Source organism: Argiope bruennichi, chromosome 3 (assembly GCF_947563725.1).
Source record: "Argiope bruennichi chromosome 3, qqArgBrue1.1, whole genome shotgun sequence".
In the NCBI taxonomy this organism is placed as follows: Eukaryota; Metazoa; Arthropoda; class Arachnida; order Araneae; family Araneidae; genus Argiope; species Argiope bruennichi.
In genome coordinates this window covers 9161375-9185989 of record NC_079153.1, presented here as the reverse complement: position 1 = coordinate 9185989, position 24615 = coordinate 9161375, and the positions used below count along the sequence as shown (strand labels likewise).

At 29.3% G+C, this 24615-nt stretch overlaps 1 protein-coding gene across 2 annotated transcripts in view; it reads left to right on the top strand.

The window, feature by feature from the left end:
* The window catches only part of LOC129963261 (uncharacterized), a 78535-nt gene that overhangs the window by 16703 nt on the left and 37217 nt on the right, over window positions 1–24615 (top strand). For both annotated transcript variants that reach the window (XM_056077502.1, XM_056077505.1), the window contains exons 9-21: window positions 2–231; window positions 2580–2751; window positions 5707–6261; window positions 7571–7846; window positions 9707–9870; window positions 10132–10284; window positions 11319–11484; window positions 12702–13064; window positions 16088–16220; window positions 17650–17942; window positions 18428–18652; window positions 18783–18852; window positions 21155–21414. In XM_056077502.1, the coding sequence (XP_055933477.1) occupies window positions 2–231; window positions 2580–2751; window positions 5707–6261; window positions 7571–7846; window positions 9707–9870; window positions 10132–10284; window positions 11319–11484; window positions 12702–13064; window positions 16088–16220; window positions 17650–17942; window positions 18428–18652; window positions 18783–18852; window positions 21155–21414 (3060 nt within the window). The remainder of the gene's footprint in view (window position 1; window positions 232–2579; window positions 2752–5706; window positions 6262–7570; window positions 7847–9706; window positions 9871–10131; window positions 10285–11318; window positions 11485–12701; window positions 13065–16087; window positions 16221–17649; window positions 17943–18427; window positions 18653–18782; window positions 18853–21154; window positions 21415–24615) is intronic.

Here is a 24615-nt window from a genome sequence, read left to right as displayed (position 1 = left end):
GGTGTAAAACTCCCTCCGCCCAACGTAGCCGAGGGAAAGCCAACCAGGCAATCCAGTACCATGGATGGAAGAAATGCACATTTTGGGGTAGACGGCAAAACCAATTTTGGCGCTCGAGGAGCAACTTGCACGGCAACCGAGTTTGAGAGGGACCCTTGGTGGCAAGTGAACCTGCAGAAACGATTCCTCATCCATGGATTTGAACTATATAGCGCTAAATCCGAATCTAAGGTATACTTTCTTGGTCACATTATGCAAAGTTTTTTCAATATTTACCTTTAAATATTTTAGCTATCGTTTTTATCAGTACAATCATTAGTTATCATTTCTATACGAGCATCAAGTTAATATAAACCGTATAATAATAAGATCGGTATAATAATAACCGGTATAATAATAATAATATAACCGTATAATAATAACCGGTAATATAATAATAAACCGTATAATAACCGTAAGTTAATATAAACCGTATAAGTTCAATAAACAGTTTTTATTCAGAATTCGTAAAGTCTATATGTTTGACCCAACATGCATATAATAATATAATGCATTCTGAACTAATATACATTGCTTTAAAAATTTTATTTCTCAAAATTTGTAATTTTAGTAATGGCAAATAGCCCTTTAACGTGAATATTTTAAAGAACAATTGCTTACATTACATGAGCTGATACTAAAATTTAGTATTATTTTCAACTTTATATGGGACATTACTATTAGCAACAAAGTAATTAATTTCTTTATTTTTCGAAAGTTGTTTTAATATATTCATCATAACTAATATATTAATAATTCATCATAAACTAATATATTCATCACTTGGCAGACAATTTAAAAATTGTTATTTTGTCATGAGTTTTAAAGCAAATTTCCGATTTCTTAATTTATTATAAAGCACTAATAGGAAAATTATAACCAACAAATATCTCTAATAATACCCTTCTTTAACCAATAGTTTATTTGTTCAATTACTTTATACTTTTCGGAAAATTACATTTACATCACCTTTTAACAAACAGAAATATCATATTGAAAAATTTCTTATTTTAACTTAGTGTTTTTACCTGCATTATAATTTACAATCAAAGTTAATAATATGTTTTTAATATTTGAATCACTACATTTGAAAAATCAAGATCACATTTATCAAAGACATAAGCAATATAAAATAAAAAGAACACTCTTCAAAACGGAAATTGGGGTTTCCAAAAATTGAACTTCACTACATTTTTTGTGATCTACTTTCTATTACTGGCAATTAGCATTCAGTATTCGAACACGTGCTCTTATTTGAAGGAGTGGGGAACTATCCCCCCTAAAAGCATGGGAAGGGAAAGCAAAGGGTTTACCATCGGAATCGAAGTAAATAATTTTTATTTATGACCATCTTTAACCTCACAGTGATTTCTGTTTACCTCTCTTTGAAATAGGAACAAAGTTCCATTTACCTTCAAGTGAATTTTTAATTTCTGTTGAAGATGAATTTCATAACAGGTATTTAAGTTCCAGAATCTATGATAGTGTGGCCCACCATGTTTCCCGAAAAGAAACATGGCTGAATACATTTGCTAGCGTTATTATTGAAAGTTTTATGATACCAACAAACATCATTTGACTGAGAAGAGCTATGCCATTGAAGGCGAAAATCAATTCGTTTACGAGAATTATTTCTCGGTCTACCATTGGCACTTCTTGATCGAGATGTATTATTTACATTTGCACAGGAATTAGAACTTGAAATTTGGCTTACCTCGGGTGGCGTAACTTCCCTGATTCTATCCGCAATTTCCGCAGCTTTAGTGACATTTAGAAGACTAATTACTAGAAGTATGGACTGGACGGTTTTGGGCAGTTGTTGTAAAAATAACTCCAGAAGAAGAGTATCCGAAATTTGATGATTTTCGGCACGCCTTTGCATTACTCGTAGTAAATCAGTCGGCTTTCGATCACCTAACTGTTAGCCGGCAAGAAGATATCTAATTTCTTGAGATTTCGATTCACCGCATCTTTTTATAAGTTCCTCTTTCAATTGCTTGTAAGGATCATCTTTGTCAGGACGACATCGCGATCTATAGCTGCTGCTTTCGGAGAAAGATTAGCTACACACTAGTTGTACTTGGTTGCACTGGCAATTATTGTTTCGGGACTGCAAACTGAAATGTTGCCTCTGCCATTATAAACCAAAGTTGAGGGTCTTCGAAATTAAATGGAGGCATCTTCACGGCAGAATTCTCTTCCATAATACTTGCAGTTTTTGGACTACTTTTGTAAATGTTATTGACAGCACAATAATTTTTATTAAAAAATGTAACTTCTTCCAGAACTCGTATTTGGGCAATTAAATTGCATGCCTTATTCGCCACGAAATCAAAACAATGTTTTTGAAATAATCGACTTCTTAAATCTAATTATTTTTTTCAGAAAAGAAAACTTTACGGAGCATTAAAGATGAATACAGTTACTTGTCTATTCGTTAGCATTTAGTTACATGTATTTTGATTATGCTGAACTTCTTATTTGAATGCTATGAAAAAAAACAACAATAAGAAACTACATTTTTTCATTTATTTTATCAGATTGAAGCTTTAGGTTGGCCTGACGGGCAGTACGGACTGCCAATGCCAGTTTCAGGATGTCCCACTGGAAAAGGATTCACTTGGATGACCGGCTATCGTTACCATGACATGCAGTATGAAATTGTCCAAGACAAAAAAGTCTTGCATTGGACAGAGGGAATCTTGCTTAAGGGTGTGTATTAAATAATGTTTATTAAGAATTAGTTATTTTTGTTGGATACAAGTATTATTAAGTGTAGTTGTAATAATGAATAGTTGTAAGGTCATCATAAAGGGCATGCTAAGACAACAAAGGAATATCTTTTAAAGTATTGGGTTCTATCTTATATTATAATGAAAAAAAAGTCTTCCAGTGTCTTGTCATGAAGGAGTTATAAATTAGTTTGCAAACGAATTATCAAAATAAGATATCGCTTTTATAGGAAAGATGAAAAGGAAACCAAATTTTCAACCAGAATTTAATGATTACAATTTTTATAATTATATCACTAAGTTGTGTTGTGGAACAATGCGTTACAGATATGCGCTAAGTGGAATAATAGCTAGCAAATTTTCACTGTGTTATGCCTATTTAAGACGGAGAACCACATTTTTTCCTCACTATGAGAAACGTTTCCCTTCATAGCCTATCATATTAGCAACTTACGCAGCATTTGCCATTAATGTTACAGATATGAAAAATGTGGTCCCGCTTTTGATATTTAAATTATTAAATGATTTGCAGCATATTCAATAAATGTCACGCCATTCCTCACTTATTATTTTATCATACGTAAAGCAACGTCCCTCCTACTGCAGAACCATCTGGTAATTCTGCAAAATATGTAACTAATAAAATCTAATTTTAGGACAAAATAACTCAAGTTATATTATTCTTTTTTGATATATGATATATTTCTATCATCACTTCGCTTGCAAAATTTTCATTTTTAATATTGCATCAAATTCTGAGACATTCTTGTCTTCATTAAATATTCTAGTTGTGGATTGTGGTGAAGTCTATCGATATCTACCAACAAATGCTGGGAAATGAAACAAAATTTGAGATGTAGCTAAGGAATAGAATAGTACTAGTAACTAATAAATATAATAACGAATATAGTGCCACGTGGATACTTTAGTATAGAACTCAATGACACACAGAAGAAGTAGAGCTAAATCAATTTATTAACTGAACTCAGAATACAGTGACTGACAAATCTTCTGCTTTTATAGTAGCAGGGAAAGTTCCAGAAAATTTTCTGGAGACAGTAAGAAAAGTTCAAAACACTTGTCTGGTAAACTAAAGAAAGGTCCAGAATCTTCTGGAACATGAACTAAAGAGAAACATAAAATCAAGGAATTAAATATTTACACGAACTGTGAATCGCATCGTCTCTAGCGTGATTCGAACTCACAATCTCTTGATTATAAGATCAGTGCTATGACCATTCGGCCATGGAGAGTCGACTGCCTCTTTTCAATGCGGCAATAGTGTGGGACTATATAAAAAACGACGATATGTTTTACTGCCAGAAAGAATATTTCTTACCTTCTAATAAAAAAATATAGCCTTGTGTTCGTTCACCGTCCAAATTCTGATGAAAAACGGGATAAGTTTTCCTTTCCCTGGCATGTTGAAAATGTGATAGAACTACAAAACGCAAGTGAAAAATAACCCTTATTGCGGGGCTAATTCCTATAAAAGGAAGTTAGGAACTCTAAAAATAAAGTTGACATTCTCAGCGAGAAATGGGTAAAGAAGTCTGAGAATAGCAATCATAAATGGAAGTGTGAGAATAGCAGCTAAAAAATAAAAATATAGCTGCCATAGAAGTGTGAAATAGCAGCTATAAAAATAAAAATATAGCAGCCATAGAAGTGTGAAATAGCAGCCATCTGTTCACGTGCGCCATCTCTGGCACACGTGCATAGAGAAATTTCAAGAATCCCATTCCTTAAAATGAATGTTGTATGGAAAAGATTACTTGATAACAATAAGTACTTACTGATGTTTTGCTGCGTAATCGAAACCAATGACAAGCGTGATCGAAAATTCCACGTACAGGCTTGGCTTTTGTAAAGTGAAGGCTCAGGGCTGAAAAGACAAAACGTTAGCATGCAAAATAGAGAAGAAAGATTCTTTTGCTCATTCTTGAGGGTGACGAATTATCCGGAGTAGAATAAAATTTGCTGAAGAATAAAGGAGAGTTATTTTACATTATTGTGTATAAGACCTTGCCGGGACTAAGGAAAAACATTAATTTAAAAGGAGTGACGATTTTTTGAGGTTTTACTGTATTTCACTTTACTAAAAGCACGTGCACAAAGTATAATTTTAATTCTTGAACATACATTGAATTTGGCAATCACAGAATTTAGAAATACATTTTTTTTTTCAAATCCAGTATATTTTATTTAATACTAAACTAGAGTATGAAATAACTATGCTTATCTTATAAATTATATCGCCACATTAACGGCTAAGATTTTGTACAGCTCCAAGCTTGAAATATTTAATAATTTTTATGTATTGTACAAGCAAATTCATAAGCTTGAATTTTAGATTTTTGCTTGATAATTAATGTCTTCATTAATCAATCTATTTGCTTTAATATCCTCAATAAACGTTATTGCATAATACGAGAAAACAGCAAAATAATTAAAAACATTTATTCATCTTGTTAATTAAAACTGTATGTTGTCATTTAATTAAGAGAACAAGACAAAATTCTGAGGCTATGACAAATATTCAACAGCTTAAATTATTATTTTTACTATCACACAATTTTTTCAAAATTGTTTACACTATGTAGAAGAATTATGTTCGACTATACAAATCTAAATTCTAGTTTAAAAAACTGTTTCTTATTTTGTTTCTATTTAAATACTTATTTTTTACCTTGATATCTGTATATTTAAAACCAGAGCTTATACCAGGTAAAAATTAAAATCGAATCTCGAATCTGCTTTTTATTGAATTGTAAGTAATCACCGACTTTGCAGTGTCTCTTGGGTTATATTTTATTTAATTACTAGAATCATTCTAAGATTTTGGACTTCGTCTTTTCATTTAGTTTTTGCAGAAACACACTATGGTTGGAGGTTCCACATTTCTCTTACATATGGGAATTCATTTCTATTGCAGGTGGTCTTCAAAGAAAGACAGTTGTTGGTGGAATTGTGCAAAGAAACGGTGTTGTTCAACACTTCTGTATAAAAACACGAATATATTCATCATACAGGACGCCGAAGAGGTGGCCAGCTGGTGAATATTGCATATTCCAGTACGGCAATCGATGTCCGCCTGATTTTCATAGTGGATACATAACTTGGAAGGACACCCACCAAAGTACCCTTTCTGACATCCAAATAGAGGGCTATCTTCCCACTGGAAACTACACCTTGGAGACGACGAGGATTTATTTCTGCTGCAGAAATGATGGAAGTGCTGAAAATTCGATTCAACTGCCTAATGATGCCCCTTTTTATCTCTTCAAATTTGGAAAATCATGTCAAAAAGTGGAAGGAATGTCTGAAATGGAACATTTCTTCCACTTCAATGAAGACGTGTCTCCGTTGCTGCCATCAAATCATCTGGAGAGAGTAGATGGTTTGCCCAAGTACAGAAGACCTCATCCGAAAATAGATGATAACAGATATGAAAAAGGAATAGCGGTGCACTATTGCTACTATGATATATGTAAGCAAACTCTTTCAAAATATTTTTAATTCATGTCTAAATGACTTGTCATTAACTTGATACACATTTTAATTGCTACCTATTTAGTTGCATAGAAGATCTGGAAAAACTTTATTTTAATTATTATTTTAATTCAAGAATCAAAAATATATAATCAATTATTTTACAATATAATTAGAGAAATTCAACTGTTTCTAAATTTGTTTCCAAATTTTAATTAAATTAAATTAATTAATCAAAAATTAATTAATTAATTAATTTAATTAAATTCCAAATTTTAATAAATTGAACTTATGATTTAAGTCCCATCTGCCTTCACCCAATCGCATATGTTTAGGCCTTAATAAAGGCAATTATTATTCATTGATAAAGTTTCTATATTATTGATATAAAATATATCTGTAATGAAAGCAGATTTTTGATTACAAAGTTTGGCTATTTATAATATAATTCTTATTTAGCAAATTTAAATGCTGAAACAAATAAATTATTTTCGACAGAATTAATTGTAATGACAGCAAAATTTATATAAATTTCCGATTCAACAAATTAATTAGACACATATCGTAACGGATATACCAGGCAATATTTTATATTTCTATAAAATTCCTATTCAGCTATATTGATATAAAATATTGGCAGATTCATATAATAATATAATAAACGAATAAATTTAAAACACTTATTGCATGATTAGTTCTTGGCATTTCAAAAAGCTGCGTTATCTAAAAAGTATGCTATTTGAATAAATACACTCAGAAAATTCTTTAAAAAAATTTTAAGCATGTGTAAGAAAATGAATTTCAGATCAGAAAGATACAAAATATTCCTTTTCTTTCCCCATTCGTTCATGAAATATTTTTTATTGATTTAGGACAGATTCGGATATCCATTTAAAATAAAACATCATGTATTATAGAAAACCAATTCCTTAAAATTCCATTTTTACATTTAGAAGCAGTATTTCTATTGCAAATTTTCAATGAAGAGATATATAAAAAAAGAAGACTGATCAGGCGAAAGGCTAGGAAGCAATTAAGTTTGCATGAAATCTCGAGAAATGAATTCATAATGGCATTTTCAAACTAACTTGAATTTAGAGTCATTTATTTAAAATTTTCTTTCATCAATAAAAAATATTTAAATTTACACATAGATTTCGTTATCGCATCTTCTTTGAACTAGAAAAAAAGTTAAGTCTTAAAGTATTACTATATAAAAGTTTTTATAAGTATATCGTTGCATAAAACGTTCTTAATTCTGATAATTATTTAGCATAATTCGCTAAAGTTTAAATTAATTTTTTCAGCTCAAAGTCTGAGAGGTTTCCGTGTGACAGTGGATGATACAGGGTTGGTAAGCACTTTCAGCCGCTATTACGATGAACTCTCATATGGCATTCCTCACACAGAAACTGGAAATTTCTCGAATGCCTACACTTGTCATGTCTATCCTGTAACCAATTCCGAGTTTTCCGTCCTAAGAGTTAATTGCTCTCAGCTAATATATGGTCAGTATGTAACACTACAACTGTACAACCGATTCGATAGCCTGCAGTTTTGTGAAATGAAAGTCTTCGCTACAGGTAAGTGAAAATTATAGTATACATTCTTGTTGGTGCTTTTTGATTTTTATGTACATTTTATATTTCTAACTTTTAATACTATATTTTTGAATTCAATTGTTTTCTTCGGCTATTGCCTTAAAACTACTATATTGTCTGTCAAAAACTGTAAGCTGACAGCTGACTGCAAGCTATCGTTTCATAGTTTGCTTCAAATTTTGGGGCAATGAAATCTAGATTAAGATTATTGCCTCAAGGTATCGAGATATTTGAAATTTGAAGCACTGAAAGGAAAACAATTGAAATATATCGTTTTAAGTATTTAAATTTAACTCAGAACGAACTAAGTGCCTAACTTTGAGCTCTATTTAGTCCTTTATTCCGAAATCACTATAGACGTTAATATCTTTTTTACATTTAATAGTTGAATTGTCACTGTCGTATTTTCAATTCTTTTGTTTGCACACATTTTATTACTATTCGGGAAGCCAATGAAAATATAGGTTCAATGAGAATATATTTGCCAGCAATTTTGGAGATTGTTCCTTCCGTTTATTCTTCTGTTACGCTCAAGTAAAACAACCATTTAATATAACAGACATTTTATATTCAATTTTCTTTGAAAATATTTTATTCATTTAAAGACTGTCGTTAGTATTGGTGAAAATTTAATTAAAAAAATCATTTAAAATGAAATTTTCATTGATTCATTATCATTGATTTCGAAAAAATGGTTATTTATAATAGAAATACAGATTTATATTATAGAAGTAATGTTTCAAGAATAAACTATTCAAAGAATAAATATTCATAAGGCATTTTTTATATTTAAAATGTGCATAACATAAAATTCATATAAAACTGAAGAATTGTCAAGCTTATAAAATTTTGTAGACATAATTAAAAAAAGATTCACATTGCAAATGAACATAGCATATAATAATAGAAATAAAAAAAATGCGATTGCTATAATTCATAAATTTCCACGTCTCTTATTGGAAACTTTGCCCGGTTTTTGACTATTCTGTGAAAGAATTTCTCTTATTGTGTGTTTCCACGAAAAATGAAAAAAAGAACAAAATCCTGTATTTTAAGAGTAGAATTCTATTATAAACAGAAAAAATCTCTTAATTTTGTTTAAAAAAATAATATTTATCTGTAATCTGAAGAATTGATTATATACGTAAAACATAAGCATTTAAGTTTCACTGGAAAGATAATTCTATCGAGAATATTCTTCTAATTTTCACTCTTTTCAATCCAGTCAATTGAAAATTATTCTCGTGCACAAGGATAAATTAAGTGTTCATGAAACAACTAAATTTTATTCATAGACATATTTCTTGTACGAGTGGAATTATCTCGTTTGATGAACTGTCTATCACCGCAGCTTCTCAAAACAGGATGGCATGAAGCCTATTCGGAGATGCACTAAACATGATAGTGGATGACTTTTAAATATTCCCTGGATGACTATTGTATGCAGCAACTCTAAACAAAGTATAGCCAAATCATTCATTTACAGTTTTTTTAGATAAGTTATAATTGCTCAATCTCCTCTTTTAATGCACATACTCTCAATTTTTATACACATCCGATATTAGTTTAAGAAATTTAAAATTAGATATTAAAAAGTTTTCAATTCCAACAATGCCGAATGCCTCAGCTAGTAAATAAAATTATTAAAGAAAAATAATTGTGAAAATAGCACAAAATTAGTCCATTATCATTATTACATAATTTCGAAAAAGATCTTTATAAAAGATCTTAATGACAAAGATAAATGTAATACTGAAGAAATGTGAATATTTTCAATTAAGCAGCGCTAAAATATGTTGAGAGATAAGTAAGATATAAATGTTTATTTTTTTTTCTCAATAGAATCATGTGGTCAGCCATTGGGAATGGCATCGGAAGAAATATTTGACATACAAATCAGTGCAACCTCTAGTGAAGACGATGACAGGTACCACCATACGAACGGAAGACTGAATGCAAATTATGGGTGGTGCGCAAATGTTACCGATTCTCTTAAACAATTTACCGTAAGTTTTATACTTTATTTTGGTAAGTTTTCAATTTTCATTTTTTTTTACATTCGACACCATTCTTTTCCTAGTTTCACTAGTTCCGAATTAGTTTCTTCCTTAGTATTTTTTAAATAGTCAATCAGAACTGTAAAATATTGATATAAAAATGTAATTTCATTTTAAATATATGTTTATAGAGTATTTCAACGCTCTTATTCCTATCAAAATTTAATGTTAACTTAAATATTGCATAAAGGGCCTTGTTTTAATTTTTAGGTAGATTTGCAGAATTTAACGACCGTCACTGGAATTGTTCTACAAGGTCTTAATGGGGCATCGAAGAAAACAGTAGTAAAAACTTTCTATATATTTTTCAGCAATGATTCTATAGGTTGGGTCTGGGAAGAAGAGCCTGTAGGACAACAGAAGGTAAGATATTTTTCTTTTTGCATTTTGGTTTTCTTGTGGGAGTAAAAATGGAAAAAAAAAAAACCCAGAGTATTTATCACTGATCGTTTAAAGTTTCACATTTTTAAAAATTTAATTGAAATGCAAACGTACAGATACTTTCAACCTCTCGATAGATTAGTTTCGAAATTCAATACAGATTTGCGCATGAGAGTCGTAACCTGCGTACAAGACTTAATATATCACACTTTTTACGTTTCGTAGTTATCACGTTTACTTGCACTCGTACAGACAGACAGACTTGTCAATGAATCTCCTTCAAAGTTTCAAAGTTATCTTAAAAATCAGTGAAGTTCATACATCGGATTTCACCCGCCATGGTCAAAAGGTTTTTAAGTTACCACGCTCTCATGCAAGCATAATACCAAAAATGATTTTCGTACTCAGAGAAGTTTAAAATGTGGAGATTCGTCAAAATGTCGATTTTGAATTTTTTGACGATTATAATACTTTTCCTTTGGATCCATCGCATTTGTATATTAAAAGCTTATTTCTTACACCAAATGCAACAACGGGTTTTTACAACTATAAACCAGGAAGCTATCAGGGTCTGGTTTCCGTGACTAAAAGAACTGTGGAATGTTTTTTAAGGTTATATGAATTGCCCGGTTTGCACTTGAGATTCGCTTTTTAACACCAGTGATACCAGGTTGTTCCATATTTAAATATATCCTTTCAATGATAACAAAAAAAAAAAAACATACAGAGTGTTAGATTTCATTCTGAATCAAAGTTATTGTATTTAGTGCATATATATTTTGATTTTATATTAATACATTATGGGCAATACGTGGCTTTCTTGTATTATGAATTAGATTTAAGTCTAAAGGAAGGAGACAAATTCAATGAATTGTATATTCTACAACTGAATATATAATTGTTCACGTCATTAATAATTTGTTTAAATATAAGTGGTGGATTAGACAAAAATAAAAGAAAAAGGTTTCGGAGAATCAATATTTAATGGATTTTACTATAATCTTTATCTTTTTCAGGTTTATGTATGTGACCAGTGTGAATCACCGGAAGTCTACAGTAATAATCTAGAAATGCGATTTAATCTTTTGAAAGGAATTCCTGCTCGGATTGTCCAAATTATGATTCTTGAATACTACGAACTACCTTGTTTGAGGTTAGAAATTTTAGGCTGCAGAGAAAAAGGTGAATTATTGTAACTTCATGTTTTTGCACTCAAATAATTTTTAGAGCTGCCAATAATTTTTTCAGAAATTAATTAATTTTCCCTTCCCATATAACCACGTAAGAATAAGAAACTAAGGAGTCAGATAATATAAGAAATGTAAAACTCGTTTATTTTCCTTTTAATGCTTGAAACATAAAATATAAATACGGAGATGTTCTCTCTTCAACTCTCTTGCATCTATCCACTTTTTGATGAATACTATATTTCATGAAATAATGACCTGGCTAGAGTAAAACGTCTGAGAACTAGAAAATTTAGGCATTGTAGAGCTGATTATTTTTCCGTGTATTGCTTGAAGCTTCAAACATAAATAATGTGTGTTCTCCCCACAATTTTTTTTGTTCACTTCCTTAAAAAGACAAATTCTGTTATTTGCTTCGTAGTTCAGTGAAGAAAAATCGATAAACGATTTTTTTTATCGATTGATTCAAAAGTTTGGCAGGATCATACAATTACGTTCATTTTAAATTCATCAATAACCAAAATAAAAAGTTGACGACTCTTTGATAGATTTAACCCAGAATATGATATACAACTAAAATTCTGGTGACGAGAATTCATATAAAATTAATCTTGTAATTTTTTTTTGAATTTATTTTGTTATTTTTTCGAAATACAGTAGCCATACATATTTTTACCAACAGACAACCAGTCACAGAATTCGTCCAAAATTTGAAAGAAATCTATCTTTTTAATGTACATGGCACGATACAATAATGGATTTGTGATTATGTATAATTACTGGTGATTATTCATGATGATCAATAAGTTTATTTCTGATTATGAATAATCACTGGATCAATCACATTTGCCGCAGCATATATAACATCTAAAATTTCAGCTCTCCAGTTTCCAATTTGGGATTATCATGTCATTCACATACCGCATTCATATGTCGGTTGGCAAAGAAATTAAGAAACGTAATTTGTAAAATTATGTTTGCAGAATGAGAGAGTACGAAAACATGGACATTTACCGAAGTATCGTTGTCAGCATGCTTTGAAAACGAATTTAAATGCATAATCAATCTTAAAACACATTTCATATATTATAGGTGCAAATTATGTAAATTTTGAGAAATTCCAAAAAGGGAAATGTAAAAAATAGAAATAACTTTAAAGTGATTATTTATGTTTCATTTTTCAAATGCAGCATTAATGTTCTTATTTTTCAGTTCAATGTGGTAAAATCAAGAGTACACCACAAGGTGAAGTGTCATCTCCAAACTACCCTCGATATTATGGCCAAGATAAGTCATGCTGGTGGACTATAGAGCCTGAACCGGGAAAACACATCGAGCTGAATTTCATTATTTACGATTTGGCTGAGAAAGAAAAATCGCTTGATTCAGGAAGATGCCGAGATGAGCTCACAGTCTATTCAGGATATGGAAACAGCTCAATCATCAAGTCACCCGATGGAAAAATGTTTCCTAAAAGAATCATCTCCAATGGACTGATGAGAATCCATTTGCAGAGTTGCTTCAGAAATTCCAGAAGCAGGTACAGAGGATTTTATGCCCGCTATAAATCTGTTGGTAAGTCATTTTAACTTATGCATGTAAAAAATACGTTCTGCTAAAGTTGGGTAGAAATGAAATATTTTTTTCTTAAAAGTTCCATAATCAAACAACTAGATGACTTGAGAATATGACATCCCAAGAATATTTAAATAAAAAAAAAAGATTACGCATAAGTTCAAGAAATGAATTGATAGAAGAAGATTGGTAAATAACTCCTACAGTGAAATATCATATTCTTAAACTTCTAAGCTAAAGTTACGGTAATATTATATTAAAGTTGCTAAGTTGAAATTAATGTATGATTCGATACAACGTTTTCCTAACTTTGCAAATTTCTGAAGTATCATTGTTTCTTAATTGAAAAGATGTAATTCCAAAGCAGATAATGGTATCTAATTAGTTAATAGAAAAAATAAAACATTTAAATGTCTTATCATAACGGAGATGAATATAAATTTTGGGTGATTTTAATACCAGAAATATGCAAAAATTATTGTTATAATTATATTACAAAATGTTTATTTCGCTACTGAGTATAACATAAAGTAACGTAAAATATTTTAAGTAATTAAATATCATTTTTATCACGCATGTTTTTTTTTCTATTTCATTTATTCTTTTTGTCTTGCTCTGAAATGAATTTTAACCAGCTATTAAATCCTTATAACCCTTTTTATCTTTTCTTAATTTTGGATAGAGATATTCTAATTTTAGCTCACTTTATGCTGAAATCAATAAAAGTAGCAGAAGATGTAATGCCATGCTCGTTTATGAACAAACAAATTAACGCAATTATGAATTTAAATATGCTGAATCATTTCGAATTTTTAAGGATTCGATTTCTATTTTAAATAAGCTGACTGCCTTTTCTGAACATATTGTAATCCATATTGAATATATTATATTCCAAAGATGAAGCTTTCAAACTAGTATTATTCTTTTTCATTTCTAACAAATGACATTTAATTTTAATACTAAGTTATGCTTTAGCAAAAAAAGAGAGGAGGAGTCTTTATATTCAATTCTAATGTTTGTCATCTATACACTTATAATAAAGCTCAATGTGTGTGTGTTGGCTGTACAGGCCAGACCGTTTGGCCTACAGCTACAAAATTAAGCCTATTTATAACTAAGAGGTGGGAATGTGCACTTCGAAGCGATTTTTTAAAATTTTTAATTAGTTTTAATTAATTAAAAACTAAGCTAAATTTTGGCGTCGTTTCGAGATAACTTCCAAAAGTATTATCGCAAAAAAATAATTTTTACATCAAATTGAAGTTAAAAATAAAAATTTGATTTTAAATGAAATTTTAAATAAATATTTTAACTATATTTTTCAACAATTTATTTCCCATAAAGTTAAAATCAAATTTAATCTGTAAGAGCACGATTCGCGTGCCTGGGAAAAAATGAGCTTCTATCAATGTATTGTCATCACATTAATAAAAGCTCAAATTCAAATATAAATTAACTTTTTACTGAGAATTAAATTTGGAAAGTATAATTTTCAGCACGTGTGTGTATGAAATGACATAAATATGAACAATGATATTTTTTGAAAAGTAAATGCAAGGAAACGTTTTCTATGATCTCTTCCAATACCAATATTACTGATTCAATGAAGCAGTTTCATTAAAGGAAAATAGGGTTTTATATTCAAAAGATATCTACTCAAATCGGAGTCCAACGGCAAATTCGTAAACCTTTAGTAATAGACATACATTGCTAACAAATGGTCCAAGTGAAATAAATAATTATATTCTACGTCCTACGAGTCAATAATTGCTGATGAATTACGAATTTTAAATTTTTACATATATCATCTGCCCTGTGGCTTATATTTGACAATCTTAAATAATATCTTAAATAAAAAAGTTGCATTCCAGTCAACTAAATCAATTATTGAACCTGACCGATTAATGAAAATTTCAATATCACTGTTCTATAAAAACGGGCGATTTTAGATCACTTTATTGATCGTCTCAAAGCAGCCAAAAAAATCTCCCAGTGTTTCTCAAGAATGATTAAGAAAATGTTGATTGTTCTAATATTGTAATGTTCAAAACTTAATAAATCAGACAGATTTGACCGCAGAAGATATTTGTTCATTTATTTATTTAGAACTTGGAGTGTCAAGAATATTTTGAAGAATGTGAATCTATAAGACGAAAGGACTTCCAAAATTTAAACTTCATAATTTTTTAAAGTATATATATAAACCGAAAAAAAATATATTGACAGCATTTATATACTTTAAAAAATAAAGCTAAAACTTTTACGAAGAGTCCATGAAAGTTTTGTCGAATAATTCTTTGAGATATTAAAAACTATGGAAATTATTCTCTAATACACATAAGACTTCAATGCCGAAAATAAATAAAAAAAATGTTTGGAAAAACTCTTTATACTAATTGCAATTTAATCATTTCTATTTAATTTAAAATTGATTTTTACGGGCGTGATAGAAAATTAGATGCATAGTACAATGATTCGAAGGGCTTAAGGCCTACATAATAGTATAAGTGAATTATATGACTATCAAAATTTGAAACTTAAAAATATTTTTGTGAAAAATCTATTATGAAACCAAGTTATAAGAAATATCAATAGTACCTTTTAGCCTACATTAATACTGCTGAATCGGCTGGTCGCAAAGGCGGAAAGTTTATAATATGTAAATGACCAATTATATTTCCACCTGCAAAAAAAAAAATGAATGATGAACGTGATAAGATATTAGAATTTTTAGTTAATAATTTTTAATTTGGTTTATTTATATAGTAGTGATTAATTTTATTTTATTCGCATTTTTTTTTTTCTCATTCAATGCTATGTTTTTACTTTTACAAAAATATTTTTAAATCTAGGAAAATTCCGTTATTTTGATAGCTTTTAAACTTATTAGCAGAAAAATATTTTTTAGCTTTGAAATTTGTAATTTCTATGCGACAATATATTCCGTTATCATTAATTTTTTTTGTTGAAATTATTACATAACTTATAAATTTGTCGAGAATAAGAATATATTCTTTAATCAGACTGTCCAGGCTGTGGCGTTGGAGATTTTCAGTGTTCCGAGTTACATGTGTGCGAGTCGCCATGTGGAAAGATTGTTTCTATTGGGCATCCTCTCAATTATCAAAATAATCACCGATGTAGGTGGCTAATACAGTAAGTACAGCAATATCACTTTATAGCAGCATATACTTTATTATATAAAATTTATTTTTAAAAATCCATTTCATTGCGTGTGTATGTGTGTGAATCAGTTTTGGTTTTAAAATCATGTTATTTTGGTTTTGCTTGTTTATGTGCTTTGTGTGTTTGCATTTCTATACTTTTCAGAACTATTATCTTAAATTCTTATTATAGAAATATCATCTTTAGAATCAGAATAGATTTGTTTAAATGGATCAAATATTTTCAAACATTATTTCAAATTCTTAACAGTTTTTATTACAGTTTTTTTTAATTGTAGCTATTTTAAGGCCATTAGTAAGCTGTTAATAAAATAGTAAATGAAACAGTATTTAACCATAATTGATTTAGTTGTTTAAGCCGTGTTTATTAAAAAGCTGAAATTGGCATGAAGGAAGGGATGATGTTACATGGTTTAGAAGATACTTATAGATCTTCTTCTTCTTCTTATTATTATTATTATTTTTTTTTTTTTTTTTTTTTTTGTTCACAGGGCATAATTAATCGCATGCTGAAGCAAAATCTGTTTATAAAAAATAACTATTTTCAAGCTGATATTTCTTTATAAAATTTTTAATTAATTAAATATTGTATTATCATGAGATTTTCCTATTCTGTGATTTGTTTGTATTTCTGATATTTTTATCTTTAAATCTTTTAAATCTCTGTGTCTTTTATATGCCCGTGTTAATGTGCATTTTTATTAATAAGGCGTAGATTCCACTTTTGGCATGTTATTCAGCTTAGATTCGGCTGGGAATCGAATCTTAGAAGAAAATTGCCCCTTCCTCATAGATATATTATCAATGCTCTGGGAAATATTCTGATGGAGAGTATCAATTCTACGAATTTTCTAAAATTGCCCAAAATGGTCCTATTATATTGAGAAAGGGGAACTGTACGGGCCAAGGTAGATGTGTCACTCCGCTTCGTGTTCATCAAACCACGACTTCACAAATCCAGCGGCCTGAATGGAAGCATTATCATCCTGGAAAATTCCATTTCCTTCAGTCAACAGGGATTGCATCATTGAATGGTCACTTTAATTCAGTTTCATTATTTTTCTAATCATGTTATCTTGTTGACATGAATTACCATCTAAAATATATTTAAAAAAACTGTAAAATTTGTATAATGATTCAGAATATGCAGGAAATGTCCTTTTTTGCTGTAGAAAATGAATAATGGCTATTTTTTAGATTTTTCTCAATAATGGGGGGAGGGAAGGTAACTGACCATATATTATAATGACGTGAGGTTTCAAATGGAATTAAAAGTTGGATTAACATTCGATTCTGATGGTTGGTTCTTTAGTATTTTTAAAGTTGTTTTGCATGCATAAATATAATGATTTCAATATATACGATAATCTAAACCTAAATCTGAATATTTCTTTTTTTAGAGCTGAGCCCACCCGTTTTATCAATTTAACTTTCCAAGATTTCGACATTATCGGTGGGGAGAATTGCCAATATGATTATTTGGCAATTTATGATGGCAATAAAATCCTGAAATCCAATCTGATTGGGAAATTCTGCAACACGAAGAAACCACCTCTTGAAATAGTATCCAGCTGGAATTCGCTTTTGTTGGAATTCTCTTCAGATGCTGAAGTGAATGGCAGGGGATTTGCGTTGAAGTACGCTTCTAAGAGCTTCCAGATGCCTGCGGATATCCACGTATACGACTTGGATGGTAAATCCTATTTGATTTTTTTTTTGTTCCAACATTTTTAGATGTATATATGGAATTTCATTTTGAGATCTAAAATTTTGTTACACAAAAATTTCAACTATTATTGTAGTTACATTATCTTATTTCTACTGGCTATTTTATTTCTAATATTGCGCTGTATTAAATTATTGTTGTTTCTCTTAAACACATTTATTGAAGATTTGGTAAAATTTCATGCGCTACTTTTTCCTGCCAATGTGTATCATGCGTGTTAACGTAAAAATGAATTTAATTAACGCTTTGCAAAATAATATGTAATGCAGAGTAATATTAAATGATTTATTTAGAAGGTGTTTCTATAAAATTTTTAAAAAGGCATAGAAATTTATACAAAATGTGATAAGCATCTTCAGACGATTATATTTTTATACTCAAATTCAAATTCGGGCATGATATATAAATGTTATACTGGAACAATAATTTATTTTTATTTTATTGCATTGTAGATGAATTAGCTTGTCCTATACCATGGAAGTACTACAATGGAAACTGCTACAATGCTTATCATGAAAACGATGCTATCCAGTGGTACGAGGCAGAAGAAAAATGCAAGAAATACGGCGGTGACCAAAATGGCCATCTGGTGAGCATCCTGGATAAAAAGGAAAACGCTGTTGTCCATTATTTCTTGACTAATTTTTGGAATGCAAAGCACAAATCTCTTTATATAGGTTCGTAGATAGTAGAATGACTGGTGCACAATAAAAATTTAGAAATAATAGAAAGTCTAATATAGAGTGCAAATTGAGAAATAATCGAATGTCTGAAGCAACTAGGTTAATGATTTTGTTTTCTTTAAAGGTCTCAATGATGAAGCCAAAGAAGGAGTTTACAGATGGAGCGATTGGAATCCCATGATCTACACTGATTGGTAATTTCTTAATTCTCTATATTCAAAATATTTCTATTCTTTCAAGTAGAGGAATTTCAACATATGGTATTTGTATATGCAAACAAGATAAATTACAAATTTTCCACATCATTTACATACAAAACATATGAGGGACATTTCTGAGTTCTGTGAGTGATTTTCATTGTTGTACTATTCAAACAAAAGAAAACTGAAAAAAATAAATATTGCAAGGTTTTTTCTATAAGATTTTATTTCAATTTATGTATGCTCTTCATACTTAAATTGGACAAAGTTATCTCTTTTGTATCTCCCGCACATTTTTAATTACAAAGCAATTTTTAAATATTGTTCGATTTTCAAAAAAAAAAACACTTTCTTTTTTTAAGAATTCATAAAATTCTAGATAAAGGAACAATCCCAAAATTTTGGGAGTTAAATATGAAAAATATTTTATGGAATGCTCCGAAAAGAGAATTTGCATAACAGGGATAGTTTTACAAATCTTCGAGAAGTCAGACTACGTATAAACTAATGAAACATTTTCCCAAATGTTTTATGAATTGGTATTCATTTGATTATGAACAAATAAATACTGCAAGTTTAAAAAATTAATAATTTGAAGAAATCAAATTCATTTTATATTCATTTCTATTCCAAAATAGGAAACGGTAATTTTAAGTAGATTTGAAACACATTTTATGATGAAAGAAATTTTAAACAGATAAAATTGAATTTCATTTAAATATTTCCTTCCAAGAAGATTTAGCCCTTTCTAAGACCATGGAAAGTATATTTTCCACCAAATTCATCTATCTTTGTATGCACTTATATCAGTTGGCATACATTCTCACAAATTTTTCCAATAAAGCAAAAACCTAGATATTCCAGTTCCTTATTCTCACACAAAATGATGTGTCTTGATTTGTTATTTAGTTTTCAAAAAACGAAATTAATTAATATATTTATACAATAGATTGAATGAATTCCTTTTCTTATGTCTATCTCAATTCTAAAATTATTTTAATATACCAGAACGAGAAAAAAAAACATGGACCGCTAAAGGATTAAGTAAGAGAATATTCTTTTAATTCTAAATTAAATTTTAATCAATTTTATTTTCTCAAAGCATGCCATATATTTCCAGTGCCATTACGATATTGTACATAAACAAAAAATGTAAAAGATAGCGGGTGAGTAGCTATTAATGCCTCAACGGCCCTATTTGGATGAGCTAATCAAAGCTATGAGTAGCTGTGCAAGGCACAATTCGTAAATGATTCCTGTTTGATAATTTAATTATTATAATAATTGCAGATTCATGATTTTCTTGAACATCGAAGACTCGTAGCATTAAAACGTTATAATTTGTTTTACGTTATTCTCTTTTTAATTCCGGAAAATTTAAGTATCTTAATAATTTAATAGTTTCCTAATAAATATTTGCAAAATAAATGTTCGTTGTCGAGGCCTCTAATATCAAAACATCAATTGTCAAGCAATCTTTTTTCATTCAAAATATTTTCATTTGAAACAACAACAACAACAACAAAAAAAAAATATTACCAGAAGCTTTCAAAAACTCTGGCTCTTTAGACGTCTTTTCCATCGCATTCACACCTTTTCCTCATTGTTCAGCATCTGCCTGCATCTCCATCATGCATTAAGAGAAAGCAGAAAGAATCCACTGAGGAAGGGAATCTAGTGGAGTAATCTAAATACCCGTAGAAACTTGCTTTTCTGAGTTGTTCTGAACCGTTCCCCGATTTTTAAAAATCAGTTAACATTTAGAAAGTGAAGCAGAACTTGAAAAATGCAATTTACAGCTCTGTTTCAATATTTTCGTCAATGATGACGAACATCTTTCGTGCCTAATATCGCATCTTTTTCGTTTCATGGTCATCCTTAAAATATTTAAATAACTTAAAAGGAATAATTTTTACGGTCCATGAGGACAGTTGATTTGGCCTTATTTTCATAAACTGCCTTCAATACTCATTAATATGCTGAAAGTTTTTACTAAGTTTCGGTACAAAAAAAAATGAGCTATTATTCTTCCATTTGCATCTACTGGAGTTGTAAAGAACTTGATACTAAAAAAAAAATTATCGGATATAATTGAGTGTTTACTTGAAAATTTGAAGGCTATTGACTCCCCCACTCTGGTCCTTTAAGTCATTAGATAAATGACCAGACACTTCATGCAGACACGTATGGCTTCTGTAATATCTTAATTTTTATATTTATTGGTCAGATCGCGTATACTATCTGATTTTTTAAAAATCTATTCATTTAACTTATACCATTTTTTGACTAATAATAGGGCTGTCTCTGGTCGAAGTCTCCGAACTCAACCAGATGGGGGAGCTTACCAGGATTGCACCATGCTAAGAGTAGATAGTGGTCATCCAACCGCCCACTGGCATGACATTCCTTGCTCCCTCGGGAAACTGGCCTTCCACAATTGGGACGGCATCGACTGGGCTGTCGAAGATTCAAACAGAACTGGATCTGAAAATGAAGTACTGTCCTCCATCAGCAGTTACATCTGCAAGATGAAGATGCAAAGTGATAGGCCAGCAGGTAGGCTAAACCATAATAACACGGATGTTAGCTAGCTGTGCTTACATTCACGAATTATCAAATATGCATTTAGATATGCTACATTATATTGTTTATTTTCAGCAGTTAAGCATTATTATTAAATGACATTCGTCTTTAAAAGAACGAGAATATTCATATTTAAAATTTAAATGAAATAGCATAATTTTATCTCGGAAATTATTTATTTTTGAAATTTACGTTTATATGCTTAATTTATTGTACTATATCGATTTCAATTTCATGTTTAGTAAGAAATTAAAGTCATCATCAGGGACACATATTTACATATTTATTATAGAAACTGCATCATTTTAAGCCTTAGCATAAATACCATTTTTTTTCTTGCAAAAATTTATATTTTTTGAAACAAAATTTTTAAAAATAAATTAAAATTTCATTTTGTATACAATTTTTAATTCAATAGATGTGTTTGAGTTAACAATCTTTGCAAATTTAGAGATAGTTTTGCTTTATTAGCCACTTACATAAAAGTTCAGAAGACGAAAGTTGGAATTTTTTTCCAATAATATACTATTTTTTTCAATTAAATGTAAGAATAAATTTTATAAAATTGTTTTTAATTTCAAATTGTATAGTGATTAATAGTGGGTAGATAAAGTATTGGAAATCAGTCATTCAAATTCTGAAAATTCGCAATTTTATAATGTAGTTTTTGAAGACTTGTACCAGTTTCTCTTTCCCGGGAATAAAATTTATATTCTATAAAATTATAATTTTTTTTGCCCATATTGTTCTCTACCCTGCATCTTGTTCTGAAATTTGTAATTTTCTAGATGCTTGACTTTCTTTTTGTTGCAAATTTTTGGAAGACATTATAATTAAACTTTCTAGCTATTATTTATACAATAACGGTGAAAAAATATGCAATTATAGGAATAAACTTTCATTAATTGGATATAAATTAAAATGCCCATTTCAGCATATTCACTAAGATAGGAATAAAATTCTATCTGAAATTCAAGAAATATGCAGCGATTAATGTTGAATGAATACATATGGTTTGTATTTCTAATATTTCCCTGTATGAATTTTTTAATAATAACTAATAAATGGGATTATCTAAAATATTTTTTTTCAAAATTGTGAAACTTTCTAGAATTTTCCTATGGTTATGATGAAAAGCAAAATCCGAAACTTTTCCAGTTGATTCGAAACTTCTGATCTCTTAATCCAATCCAAAATACAGTTAATGATTGAAAACACATCACGTGTTTTTCACTTTCGACATAGATTTCAAATAACACCTTACACGAGAAGAAAAACTACCCAATGCAAATAAATAAAAATTAGCCACATAACAGATGAATTAAAATAATATTATAAATGTGTAATTATTTAATGAATAAACATTTAAACACATTTAATGAAAACATTTAAACACATTTAATGAATAAAAAACAGCCACATAACAGATCAAAATGAAAAAGCTTAGCCATCATCAATTTGAAACCTTTAGATCGTTCATACATGTTGCTAGTTAAGACATATAAAATTATCAGAAAATTTCTGTTGTACCATTCTGTGCTCACTCGAAATTTAAATATGTTTCACATGATTCAATTTTTAAACATTCTGGTGAGCAAAAGAAATTCCGTAAATGTCCACAGTTCGTATTTCCTAGCTAAATGAGATTGGTTGTCTCTAATTAGAAATGTCATTAGCATTGTTTTAAACTAGCATTTCATTTCATTCAGAATGCTTAAGCAGATTAAAAGCTTTTTTGTTCATGCGTGCATCATTTTTCTTATTATTTTTGATTCTCTCATCCTAAACTTAGGTCTTTGGGGTGTTCTAAAACTTTTCAAGTCCAGAACTTGGAGACACCAGATATTTCATAACATTAGTAAAAATCAACGTAGGTTTCCTTTTTAAAATTATTCACTTTATTCATTTCCAATTCAATTACTCAAATGTGATTCAAATACATCTAAATACTAGCCCACAACAAAATCTGATACCACACCAGTTTAATGTATAATAATAGAAAGATTAATATAATTAGTGCCTAGTAAAATGGTTGTGTTTTAATTTTTAAATTATTTGTTTTATGATAATTCAAGTATCGTTGGCACCATTTCACATTTATTGCTGTCGATAATATAGTTTTGTCAGTGTTGTTTTAGTCAGTCAATGATAACTAATTAATGACTTGTTAATTATGAATTAGGTTTTTTTTTTAATATAAGCATATCCAGTATGATTCTACAGTGGACCAAGACGATGAAGTCTCTCTGTTCAGTTTTTTTCAATTGGAATTATAATTCATAACATATGGTTAAATATTGGAATGATTTTATTTTTGAATAAGATATTAGACATATTTCCAATACTTCTAGATGTTTGAAATGATTTGATAATCTAAGACTCATATTTAATGCTTGCCAATATAAACACAGATAACGTATAACTACCTCATTGAAAATATAATTAAAGCTATTTCGAACGACAACTTTCAAAAGTTATTTTCTGTTTTGACTCATATAAATGACCACTTTTGTTTTTCATTGAAAAATACGATGTCGAAACTCCACAAACAGACACACACATAAAAACTAACCATGAGTTTAATAAGGCAGTTTCGTAAACAGTATTTTTTTTTTTTTGGCAATCGTAAAAGTATACAATAAAACAAGTTTTCTGATATAAAAGAAATTTTTAACGACTTAAAAACTTCTAAAATAAAGCTGTAACCCCAAATTATGAATAATGATTTGAAACATATACTGAACTTGCAAATTTATCATTTATCAAGTCTATTTAAACTGTTACATGAAGGCTTTTTTCTTCTTAATTCTACCAAATTTAAATAAATTAACTTTTATCTCTTTAGTGATAGATTTTAAACTTTGAACAAAATCAATTGACAAGTATTCCTATGATGGTTTTCTCTTAAGGCATTTCGTACCAAAGGAATGTAGTAGACATTCAAGTCAAAACTTTATACAAATCGAGTTTCAAAACCATGATTAAGTGGTCGAAACCGATTCTTTATCATCAAGATATTAGACCATCTTTTAAATTTTGTTTCAGAGAAATATATTAAAGTTTCTCTTAAATTCTCTTTCATTTTTTTTTCAGTATAAATCATTTATAATGGGTTGTGATTAAAATGAGATGTATTCTCCTTTTTTATAAAATTTTTATTTACAAAAGCTTGAT